Genomic DNA, 13,224 nt, shown 5'->3' on the forward strand with positions numbered 1-13,224 from the left:
ATGCCGACAGGACAAATACAGTTATGTTGCTAAATTAGAGGCAGCCGGGGAGGAAGGGCCAGAGTCAGGGAAGAACAGAAACTCATCCAGTGGTGACCCCAGGAGCCCAGAAGAAGGATTAGTCCTTTTAAGTGGGCTTGGGAGCATATACAGAGGGTAGACGGAAAGCTAGTCCCTCGAGCGCAGGTTATAGACCCTATTCCTCCTCATTTTGTGATGAAAGGGGACCTTCCTTATCAAGTCATAAAGGGACGTGTAGAAGGGGAATTGATAGAAGAACTTCTAGTTCCCATACTGTATCACCATGTCATGCAACTATCACATAGCCACCTTCTAGTGGGTCACCTGGGGGCGGAAAAGACCCAAGAGAAACTGACACAATTCTATTGACCAGGTCTACATAAATAGGTCCAGTTGTATTGCCAGTCCTGCCCTACCTGCTGGTGTATGGATGGCACCTCTCATACTAATGTCCATAATTGAGAGCCCTTTTGAAAGAGTAGGCATGGACTTTGTGGGGCGAATAGAGAGATGTGTTCAAGAAAATAAAATACATCCTCGTCATTCTGGACTATGCCACAAGATATCCAGTGGCAGTACTGCTACGGAATATGAAGACCCCGATGGTGGCAACTACCCTAATGGTGATTTTTCTCAACTTGGGCTGCCCAAGGAGATCCTGACACATCAGGGAACCTTGTTTGTCTCCAAGGTAATGAAACAGCTCCTCACCTTGCTCAAGGTAAAAACACTGCATACCTCTGTGTATCACCCACAGACCAATGGCCGTGTAAAGTGCTTCAGTCAGATGCTCAAACAAATATTGAAGAAATTTTGTGGATGAAGACTGCAAGAATTGGGATGCATTTCTACCCTATGTGCTGTTTGCAATTTTTTCCCCTTTTGAGTTGCTGTATGGGAGGAGACAGAGAGGATTCTTGGACATAGCCCATGAGACTTGGAAGATGAAAGGAACCCTAGGCAGATCCTCATTGATTACGTTCTCAGAGTGCAAGATCGCCTAAAATAGGCTGGAGAGGCAGCCCATCTGTGCCTAGAGAAGGCTCAGGTTACTCAAGCCTGAGATTAGAATCGCTCCACAGTAAAGAGTATTCCAGCAGAGGGACCGCATCTTTGTCCTCCTCCCATCCTTGTAAAGCAAGTTGTTAGCCTATTGGCATGTACCCTATTAAGTGCTGGAGAAAACAGGGCCCTTGAATTATAAAATAGCCCAGCCAGATACATGAAAGAAAAACTGAATCTACCACATAAACCTTCCCAAGAAGTGGATTGCACAGGAGTGTGGAGTGATGTAAGAAGGAGAGGTTAGACCTGAAGTGAACTGAACCCATATTCCTTTCAGAGAGCAGTTGTCTTCCGCATAGATAGCTGACATAAAGCAGCTGATGGAGCAAAGCAAGGAGATCTCAAACCTACCAGGTCGTACCTACCTGGTGCAGCATGACATTACGCCTCCTGGAGATGTGATATGGCAATTACCCTATTGGATTCCTGAGGCCAGGCACTGCATCAATGAGACCAAAGTGAAAGAGATGCTCTGGCTCAGGGTTATAGAGGAGTCAAACGTGATTGGCCCTTACCCATAGTGTTAGTGCCAAAGTCACATGGGAGCATAAGGTTCTGCACTGACTTTAAAAAGGTCAACAAGGTCTCAAAACTTGATGCATACCCAAATGCCATGAGTAGATGAACTTATTGAGCTCATCTCTACCCTGGACCATACCAAAGGATATTAGCAGCTACTTCTCATGCCAGCGGTGAAGAAGACTGCGTTCTCAACACCAGGGGGACTTTTCCAGTTTCCTATCCTCCCATTTGGACTTCAGGTGCCCCCACAATGTTTTAATGTTTCGACTGCCTACTTCACCCACATCAAGGGTATGCAACTACCTACTTGGATGACATCATGTTGTAAAGCCCAGATTGGAAGACACATCTAAGCCAACTCCAGGCTGTGCTTATCAGTCTGAGGAAAGCATGACATATGGCCAATCCTAAGAAGTGCTTGTTGGGAGGGCAAGAAGTCCAGTATCTTGGCTACACCCTGGGAAAGAGCAAAGTTCATCTGCAGACATGGAAAATTGAGACGATCACCTGGATGCCAATCTCCCAAATGAAAGTGAGAGCATTCCTAGGCCTTTCGGGGTACTACAGAAGGTTTATTCCTAATTACTTGGAGACGGCAGAACCTCTCACAAGGTTGTTGAAGAAGCACCAGAGCAGGTCCAGTGGTCAGCTGAAGCAGAAAAGGCCTGCCAGGCTCTGAAAGAGGCATTATGCTCTGAACTGGTCCTGATTAAATCCAGACTTCATCATCCCTTCATGGTGCGAATCAGTACCTCCAAGGTAGGCTTGGGAGCAGTCTTAGTCCAAGGGAAGGATGGCCAAGAACATCCTGTGGCATTCATTAGCCAGAGGCTGATGCCACAGGAAAGACATTTCTCAGTTGAGAAGGAGGCCTTGGCAGTCAAGGGGGCCTTAGTACCTTCTGAGACAGCAAGACACACTTGTAACAGACCATCAACTGCTCTTATGGATAAATAGAAATAAGGAGTCCAATGCAAGGGTGATGAGATGGCCCTACAGCTCTATAACTATAAGATCCAACAAAGGGCAGTGAGGGAAAATACCAAGGCAGATTTCTTGTCCTTAGAGGTGTCCCTGGTACAGGCAGGTGCTCATCCCAGCAGGGCTGAACTGAGGAGGAGGGTATGTGAGGGAGTCTACAGGAAATTCCCTCAGACCACCTTAAGGGACTGTCCACAGCTATCTAGCCCTAACCACCTTAAGTTCCAACCCAGCAAGGGATTCTGGGCCCAGGGAGGATACCGTCAGTCTAACATAAGGCAGGGTCCAGAAGGGTTAGGCAGAGACAGAGCCTATGCAAAGACCTATATTTGAGCACTGTGTGTTACCTGAAGTTAAGGTGAGCTGCATTATCTGATTTTGGCTTCCTCACTGTAAATAAACTGCACCTAAGGAAACAGCCAGAATCTGCCTCCTTATTTTTCTTGTCTGTTTCCTAAGCCATGAGTGGCCACAAAATATAATATTTGTGTCCTGTCCATGGAGGACTATTCTTCTGTTCTTGTTTGGACTAAGCAAAAGTGTTCATTCCAAGCTGTTGAGATTTTGTGTTAGTGAGTTAGAAGCAGGGTTGTTAAAAATCACTAGTTACTAAGGATGGACCAATGTAACTTTTGGGTTTCATGATCTGGGAACCTAGTGATGTGGAATCTTTTTCTGTTTTTCCAAAGGGTTGCCATGATTGTAATTTCGTTATCATTGTGGACATACATTGGGGAAATTAACTTTCAGAACACATTTTTAAAGGGAGGGACTTCTTTCCCTCCCAGATAGTCTCAAAAAGGCAGTTGTCCGTCCTTTGTTGAAAAAAATCTAATCTCGATGTTTCAGACCCCTCTAATTGCAGGCCAATCTCTTCATTACCTTTTTTCTCTCAAATTCTAGAAGCATCAGTCTTGACCCAGTTATCAGATCATGTTGAAAAATTTGAGGTTCTCGATCCTCATCAGTTTGGATTCCGCTGTGCTCTAAACACGGAACTCCTACTACTGTCCCTAACTGACACCATTAGTAGAGGCATTGACATTGGCCATCGATTTATACTGGTTTCCCTTGACATCTCATCAGCGTTCATCACTGTAGATCATAATATACTACTCTTTCGATCACAGGAAGCTGGTCTATCTGGCACAGTTCTAAATTGGTTTCGTTCCTATCTATCTAATCGTACTCAACAAATAAAAGTTCACAATGACTTCTCTTCTGTTTCTCAAATTAAAACTGGAGTCCTCCAGGGCTCTGCTCTTTCATCATTACTCTTCAATATTTACTTAGCACCTCTGCAAAATCCTATCCCATCTGATAGATTCTTATAAACTGTATGCAGACGATATTCAGTTCCTCATCCGTATTCATTCATCCTGGGCTGATACACAAAATTGCATTATCTGCTTTTCTTCAATCAAATCATGGTTGAAACACAATAAGCTAACATTAAACATGTCAAAAACTGAATTTCTTGCACTATCAAGTCCCTATTCTTTAGTCTCTGAATCGACTATATGCATCAACTCCTCCTCTTTTGTAATTAGTAATCAGATCAAAAGTTTAGGGGTTCTATTAGTTAGTACCTTTCTTTCAAGCTTCAAATTAAGCTTGTGCTAAGACAAGTTTTTTTCAGACTTCATCGACTGGCTGGGCTCAAATAACCTTTTATTTCCCTCTGAATTTCACACATTCCTTCAAGCCTCTATCTTTCCCATCATTGACTACTGTAACATTCTCTATATTGGTCTCCCTTTCTCAATTTTAAGGCCCACTCAATTACTCATTAATTCAGCAGCATGACTCTTGTCAGTTACAAAGCGATCAGATCACATTACACCCACTCTGATTAATCTACATTGGCTATCGATCGCTGAATGAATCAAATATAAACTTGGCATGACATGTTATAAGCTCGTCAATGATGACTCTTGCCCTTGGGCAAATACTTTTGCTTAAGTTTTCCAACCAGTCTGATCTTTACGCTCCTCACAGCATGGCCTCCTTGAGGTTCCGTCACCAAAATTTGCATGCCTTCAATAACACGTGACTGTTCATTCTTTGTGGCATGCCCAGAATTTTGGAGTTCGCTCCCCCTCAAAATGTAACAGTGCGACTCTATCAAAACCTTCAGAACTCTCCTAAAACCTTTTTTGTTCAGGCTTAGTTATTTTTAATTTGTACTGCATTTTAATTTTATCAGTGTTGCTTTGTTTTTATATTTTTAGTTTTATTGATTTTGTTTGTTCTTGTTATTCATGTACCTTTTGTAGATCGCCTAGACCTCTACTGTGTTAGGTGATTCATAAATTTTAATAAAATGTAAATGGAGTGCTCCTTTAGCTGGCAAAGATAAATAATGTAAGTATAGGAAGACCCTCCAATTATTTCTGCCTTTTTGTGAGCCTGGTGGGTACAGAAGACTCTGGGTGGAGTCTCCGGGGGTTATCAATGTATCTGGTTTTGGAAAATGTTAAATGTTTATGCCTTCAATAACACTAGTTGACCACTGGCTAGCATTTTAGGTGTGTGAGCATACAGTATTATGTGCTAATGGGTTAATGAGAAAATGTGAGTCTGTTTCCTTAAAGGTTTGATTTTTTTCTGATTGGTTGCTGAAAGAAGTGAGCAAAATAAAGGGGGAAAGGTTTTTTTTGTCAGATTTTTGCCCTTTCCTCCCCTGCTCTTGCCAGTATAGAGTGGGGATTAGGGATCTCCAGCTATGTGATCGACTGGAGTACTCAGCCTGCAGTCTGGGAGGCCCAAGGACACTCCAAGGGGAGTGGGACCATGCAGGGGCTCTTCCCCCCTTCAAGGAGAAAGGCCGGAGGCCAAGAAGAAATGGAAATGAGCCCTTCTCTTTCATGGGGTTTGGACAAGAGTGGAGAAACAAGATGTCTGCTGCGTAGCAGGAAGTGGGTTTTCCTACCCCTGGGGAAATTACCATTTAGCAAGGAGAAGTGTAGGATTCTGTTGTTCACAAAATTGGAAGTGTCCCTTTTTTTTTTTTTTTTTTTTTTTAAATGTGCGGAAGTCCAGGGAACCAGTTTCTCCTCCCCCTGAGAAGTATACTGGGGTGGTGTTTTCTCTTCTCAAAGAATAACCCAAGAGAGGTGCAGAGCAGAAGCTTAAGTGGGGTGATTTTCATGTGAAGATATTCCTAAAGTGTCCTTGATATGCAGTGTGTGAGAAGCTTGTGCTAAAAGGATGGTGATGTGGAGATTGGGGAAAAGATCCAAGACATCATGAGGCATGAGTAATGCTATGGGAAATGTGATTATATATTTGGTGCCCATTGGATGAGAATTTTGATAGGGTAGGTTTGAACAAATCAGACCTCCTTTAGGCTGAGAGAGAAAGAAAACAGTGGAGAGAGTAACAGGTTGACCCGTCTGATTAGTAGTAGTGATAATATTCACGCTTATGGAAGTGCTGTGTTCAGCCATTCTGCTTTTTCATCCATGTACATAGTTTTGGTTGATTGGATATCCCAGAAAATAAAGTTGCTGTTGGGTTTGAATTTGATACAATGTGTTGGTCTCCATTATTATGCCAGCTATTCCTATGGATGGAGTCAAAGATCACAGAAGGGATTGAGGGAGTTTCCCCCCCCTGTCCTTACAGCACAAGTGAAATAGACCATTTTGAATAACCCAAAAAATACATTTGGAGGGGACGACCACTGCACAACAGTGAAGTCCCATTTCATTGGGGGGTGGGGGTTGCATAAGGCTATTGGACAGAAAATAAATATATAAAGAAGAAAAAGCCCCCCCCCCCCCCCCCCAAAAAAAAAATCACAAATTCTCTCTGGTGCTGGTCTTGAGAAATCGAACCACCTCTTCTTTCTAAAAGTAAAAAAACAAAAACAAGCTGTGTAAGTGTGAGAATATAAGAACTCAAACCCAACAGGTGTTATTGGAGCTATTTTTTCTGGGGGAAAAGGTTCTAATACTCACATGCAGGATACTTTTTTTTTTAAATGAGGGATCACAGGGCAAATCAAGCAGATGGAGGAAACGTGCCAGCATTCAGAACTGGCAAGGACCCTCTGAAGAAAACCCATGGGTGCAATCCTAGGCTAACATCATCAGTAGATCTCCCACCTTGAGTATCTGTTCAGCTGTGTAAAGATTTTATACAACATAAACGTATTTTGCTTTGTTTTATAGAATTCTTACAAACGCTGATTAAGAATAACTTCAAGGATGTTAACACTCGAGAGGTAGGTACCATTGTTTTATAGATGGAGGGCCGGATGTATGAAAGGCTTTTTTTCTCTCTCTTTTTTTGTGTTTATCGGGAAAATATTTATGTACATATGGTCCACAGTTTGATTAATATTAATACCTTTATTTTCTTTCAGGTTGGCTCATTTCTTTCCTAGATTTCCAGAGTTAGGTACATTTCAGAGATGGGCTGAACCAAAATTCATAATTTGTGTAGCATAATCCTTAGCCTTCCTAGCTGGTGATCCGTTTTGGCTTTTGAAATCCCACCCGGTATTTTGTGACACAGAACACCATGCAAAAGTTTTTAGGCACCTCTGGTTAAGTTGTATGTCTCAAAGAATCTCTTAAGTGAATAGAAGCTGACACAACCCCTTCGAGGTACAGAGTTAAACATTCCACATACAGAAAAGCATTCAGATACATTTTAAATCAAATAATTCTCAATTGGTGAACTAAGACCTATAGGCACATTCAGTAGAGACAAAGTCCTTCATAACATCTATGCCGGGTTTAATAACTGAATATTGTAACCTTCGGTCTTAGTGGATCTTTGTCCATTAGCAATTTATTTCCTACCTATTGTAGTATCATCCCAAAACTTTTTTTAAAATTATTTTTATGCATTTAAAAACAATACTTCCCTGACTTTTTTTTGTTTTGGGGGAAGCCTCGTCAAATTAGGTCCTTCATCCCAGGTCCAACAATATTATGATTCTGTGCAGCCTGACATGGTACCATGTCTTGTTGCCTGTTTCAGGGGCATTTAAATATGCTTTTACAAAGCTTGAAAAGTCATCAATATTGAGATCTGTTGCTAAAAAAATATAAATAAATGCTGAGTTAGCAGTGCATCTTAATCCTGCTTTTGTCTAAATATTATAGAATCACACTATGCGTATATAGCAGAAGCAGTCCTACACTCAGTTCGTATATCCAGCAGAAACACTCCTAGGCAAGTTCGTACTTAGTTTCTCAGTCCCAAGGAAAGAATTTTTTTTTAATGAAGATATGTCCAGGGAAGAAATTTTGGTAAATTGATCCGAGTTATCTATTTTTGCATAAAAGATTGATATATATGGAACTCTATAATGCTTTGTTAGTGGAGTACTCAGGGCCGGTGCAAGGGGATTTGGCGCCCTAGGCGAGCCTTCTCCCTTGCGCCCCCCCCCCCCCCCACCCCCCCGGTCTCGGCCCTGATTCCTACCTCATTCTCGATCACGCCCGCTGACTGTGTGGTTTTCCGGTCACAAGCAGGTTGGGCACTGCTCGCGGCCCACCAAATCTCCACTCCTCTTTGCTACCGCTTGCGGCCCCATATGACTCGCACCCAGTGGCACACCAAGGGTCTCCGGCACCCAGGGGCCAATGCATTTGTGTGCCCCCCTGGTGGTCCAGCGGAGGGCCCGGGAGCGATCTGCCGCTCCCGGGGCCTCGGCTGCCACTAAGCAAAATGGCGTCAGTGGCCTTCAGCCCCTGTCACATGGTAGGGGCTAAAGGTCACCAGCGCCATTTTGCTTAGTGGCAGCGGAGGCCCCGGGAGCGGCAGATCGCTCCCGGGCCCTCCGCTGGACCACTAGGGGGGTGTCGGGAGGGTGACACTGGCGGGGTGGCAGGGCGAGTTGGGAGCTGGCTGCCTGCCGCGGCGCCCCCTAAATCTGAACGCTTGGTCTCCATCTAGGCGAGTTGAAGGCTGGCAGAATTTTGAAAGGGCACTTTTTGCCCTTTCAAAATTCTGCTGCCTGCCGCAGCGCCCCCTAAGTCTCGGTGCCCTAGGCACAGGCCTAGCTCGCCTAGTGATTCTGCCGGCCCTGGGAGTACTTAAACAGAGGACCCAGGGTTTGAGAATGCTTAAAGAACTCAAAACCTATTATGAAATCCCTGACTTTGTCAATAAATGGAATTCGATCTTGAACAAATATTCAATGGACCTGACGTTGCTTATTGTGAAAAAAGTGGGTAACAGTTGGTGACTATGTTGGAACAAATTAAAGACATAACACTTGATATTTTTGACCCCAGTTTAAATGATTTTCAATGCTGTATGGAAAAATTACGGTCTGACTTAAAAATGATGAAGATCAAAAAGTTTAAATGTGATGAGATGGACTATAAATGGGGTCAATTTATCTTTGGTTCAAAAAAACTTCTATTGAAAACAGTCACTTTTGATCTCCCATTGGATAGTTCAGCAGGGAGTGATGAAGAAATCATGACCAATAGATTTTTAGGCCGAAGGAACTGACAAGTGTTATGGTTTTGAGGTGTTTGGGTGGATTCTTGGGTACTGTGGCAGATGACCACACCCACGAGGAGGATCCCTGTTGGGAGCCACAGTACTGGGTTAGACTCAGGATGCACAAACACTGAATTGTCTTTTATTATACAGCAGATGTAAGCCACCAGAGGTGGCAGTAGTGAGCGGGTTCTGAAGTAGCAGTCCAGGGACCCTCGGCAGAGGGACCCTTCTCACCAAGCTGATATAGGGAGATTCCGGTGCCTGGTTCCCAGCACGGCAAAGCTGTAGATGAGAGAGACTGAAAGTTATATTACTCACTAGATGGTAGCTGTAAGGTAGTAGGTTCCCATCAGGCAGAAGTAATTGGTTTCAGGCACCAAGGAAGGGAGAGCAGGCCCTCGAGGAGCGAGTACCTGATCCCAGTAAGGCACCTGAAAGAAGAGGAAGTGCCCCTGAGAAGTTGGTACCCAGGTTAGTAGTTACCCCGAAAGGTAGAGAGAGAGATTCCAGCGGCAGCACGGAAGCGGCAGAGCAGCATAGACCGGACGAGTCCAATCGTTGCTAACTCGAATAGCTAGCAAAAGAAGGAAACCTAAATACCCGGATGTGACGTCACTCGAGGGGGACGCACCCGAGGTTTGCGCCATAGCTGGAATAAAGATGAGGGTCACATGCGCATCCTAGTAGGTCCTTGGGAGGAACATGGCGGGAGGCAACACCATAGCCATTCCGGGGACGCCGGAGAGGGCGGCAAATAGATGCTGCGGTAGCCATTTTCCCAAGGTAAGCAGGAAGAGCCGAGAACAAGGTGAGGCATACGGGGCGAAGCCGTCTGAGACCGACAGACGCAACAACAAGGCAGACTGGGAAGGGACATTGTCAAGCCTATACTCCAGCTGCCGAATGGGATCACCCATGTAGGTCCTGATGATACATTACATCACCCAGTTTCACAACTGGTTGAAAATTCTGTGGTGTTAAATATATCTAGTGTTACATTAACTACCGCATAGGAGAACGTGTTAAATAAAGGATTCTGGTTTGTCCCATGCAGATATATGACCCTTTTGGGTTTCATTGTGAATTCTTCAGATTTATGAGAACTCCAACACAAGGTATTTTTTGGGGAAAAAAAAATCCGTCCATTTCTTTAGACAAGTCTTTAGTCAAACCTCCTTCTAAGTAGAGTTCTAGTCCTATGGACCCTATAGTTTTCACATTTCAACAGCTTGTTTTAAATGACACAATGAAACTGGAGTTTTCTACACAAACATGACGCACTTTCAAAGAGTAGTTTCTTTTTAAAAGTTTGTAAAAATGTATGCAAGTGCAAAACAAACTGTTTATCTTGCCCCTAGCAGCTTAGTGAAGCTTGCCCTGCTGTATCTTTAGGAAGCATTACAGAGACATGCAGGAGACTTGGCATTTATAGACAGCAGCCATGTGTATATGAAATAATCATGCAAAGCAATTAAAGCAGTGGGTCTCAGCCTAGTTCTCAGGACACGCCCAGCCAGTCGGGTTTTCAGGAGATTTGCAGTGATATGCATGAGAGAGAGGTGCAAACACTGGAGGACTGGATTGAGAGCCACTAAGTTAAAGGAAGTGTTTTTATGGATTTGTTGAGTTTCAGGGTGGTATACTGATGGATAAAGCTTAAGAATAATGATTGAAGTTTTTGTCATGCTTAGCAATGTAATACAGTATATTTAAGTGAGTGGGTGCTGTATTGTCCTGCTGGGAGATATCTTACCCTGTATGTTGAAATGTATTGCACTTATTGACTCTTTGGTATCTGACTGTTCATTTGTGTCAGTTGCTTCTCAAATACTTTTGTCTAACATATTTATCACTGCTAGCATTCTTTTAATAATTTTACAAAATGCTTAGAAAAATACATTGGCATATATTGGACACAGGCTAACAGACACAGAAAAGGGGTTGAATTAGCAAAAGTTTGAAACTTGTGAGCAGTAGCGCCAATCACCAAGGTTTCAGCTGTAGCTACTGTCCATTTGTACATCTTTTCTACGGTTGAATCCTTGACGTGTAAAGAGAATTCGTCATTCAGTGCATCTATATGTCAATGGTTAAAAAAACCCCAAAAAACTGGGATGGCATATTGGCACATCATGTTTGGCACATGTTTCTATTAGAATGACATGAAGAAAGCAATTTATAGTTTAAAAATGCATAGCCTGACTGATGATGATTGTCTGCAAATTTGAATAAATAAAGTTTTTAAAAAAAAATCACTAATCCTGCCACGATTCTTATGCTCTTACCAATATAAATTTCAAAGCTTGTTTGATTTTTGTTTAGGTTTTTGGATAGTCAAATGGATATGAGAGTGCCAGGAGTAATTTTAATTACAAGTGACCATCTCTAGCGATTCAAAGAACCTGTTTCCTTGGATCTGTAAAAGAGTATCCTTGTTATATATGCAAAATCCCCATAAATATGTGCGCATGTATGAGATTCCCAGTAACAGACACCAAGAAGGTGTTGAATTAGCACACATTTGAAGCTTAGGAGCAGCAGTACCAATCGTCTTGACTTCAACTGTAGAGCTTAGGAAACTTGCACATTTTAATGGGGGAGGACGGGTTGGCAGGCTTAAAATGTCATATCTTGATGCCGAAGTGATCTCACTCGTGCACCTTTTTATTAAGAAATGATGTCATAACCTGCGATGTCCTATGTTCTAGGTACTTCTGTATGAAGTTGGCTTCCTCGTGTGCGTTGCCATTGGTATCCTCTTCATAATCTTTATGCCACTGGTGGGAGCCTTCTTCTGCTGCTGCCGCTGCTGTAACAACTGTGGGGGCAAGATGCTTCAGAAACAAACGAAGCAAACCAACTGCAAGAGACAAACTCTCTGTGGCTTTCTATTTCTGGTTACTGCTGTTATCCTGTAAGTAGAGCATATTGTCCCAGATCCTTAACATTGTCATTACAAAAGCAATTTTGAAAGAGATTTCTGTGGACTGAAAAAGCATTTTACCCACATAAATTGTCAGTCTGAAAATAGCCCACCCTATATGTGGATAGTGCCATAACCCGCATGCCTTTTATATGCGTTGTGGTGGAGGCGGGGTTAGATTAGGAGAGAAAACTCCAAGCATAGTTTTGGTTGGAAAAAGAATCTACAGAAAAATCAGGTGCCTATATCTCTGTGGGCAGTGGGCACATTTCCTGGGGCAATTTTTTCAAAGTAAAAGTATGTGCATACTTTTTGTTTGAAAATTGGTGCAAAGACTTTGCTTTAAAAAAGTACCTGCAGACTTTGCAGCAATGTTGAGCAGTTTGAAAATTGCCCCCAAAATTATCAGTGTGCGCCAGGTCCTTGCTGCCTGTTTGTTTGTTTGACCTGCGAGAATGCCTGCTGTGCGGCTCCTTCCAGTGGTAGTGTTGGCCAGTGGCAGCAGGTCGCGGAGCGCAGGGTCTGAGAGCCAGGGTACAATCAGACCCCCACGTGGCCCTGCCTCCTCCCCGGGTCCCATGCTCTGATTGTCACCACCATTTCTGGAGGGCAGAGGGAGGGGAGAGAATTTGATGATGAAATACTAGGGGAAAGAAGAGGGAAGAATCTTATGTCAGGGCTGGCCAGCTATCCCCCTTTGAGAAATAGTTTTGAGGCCTCCTGCATCATTAAGAAAAATGTATTGATTTTTTTTCTACTACTTTCATCTCTCTTCTTCTTCCTTCCTGTCCTCTTACCACATTTTCCCCTCTTTAAGTTTCTTGACCTCCTCACCACTTTCTCCCCTCCAAAATCTCTCATCTGTTTTCTTCTCTAACTTAAGGACCTCTACTGCCCCCTTTCCTGACCCTGTGCAGTCCATGGCTGTGTCTCTCAGGTATTGATCAGGCCAATGCCTTTCCCCAATCAGTGTCTGATCAGTCTGCCATGATCCACTCTATCAAAGACATTATTTATATCTGAAGACGGGATATGTGTGGTATCATAAACTCATGTATAATATTTTTGGATAAATATTTGGTCCAGTAAAAGCCATTGCAACCTATAGAAAATGCAGTTTATTCCAGGAGCCATACTAGCTACTAGATCACTGTGTTGCATATTCCAATTACTAAACTAAAAATAAAATGCTTTTCTTCTCTATTTGTCTGGGTGTTTCTTCCCATAATCACATTGGTCCC

The 13,224-nt window shown here is 43.2% G+C and overlaps 1 protein-coding gene across 3 annotated transcripts in view; it reads left to right on the top strand.

Annotated features, from left to right (window-relative positions):
- The window catches only part of LOC115095887 (prominin-1-A-like), a 156,930-nt gene that overhangs the window by 33,161 nt on the left and 110,545 nt on the right, over nt 1-13,224 (top strand). For all 3 annotated transcript variants that reach the window (XM_029610185.1, XM_029610184.1, XM_029610186.1), the window contains 2 exons: nt 6,765-6,817; nt 11,769-11,974. In XM_029610185.1, coding sequence (XP_029466045.1) covers nt 6,765-6,817; nt 11,769-11,974 — 259 coding nt within the window. The remainder of the gene's footprint in view (nt 1-6,764; nt 6,818-11,768; nt 11,975-13,224) is intronic.

This window comes from Rhinatrema bivittatum, chromosome 7 (assembly GCF_901001135.1).
Source record: "Rhinatrema bivittatum chromosome 7, aRhiBiv1.1, whole genome shotgun sequence".
NCBI lineage: Eukaryota > Metazoa > Chordata > Amphibia > Gymnophiona > Rhinatrematidae > Rhinatrema > Rhinatrema bivittatum.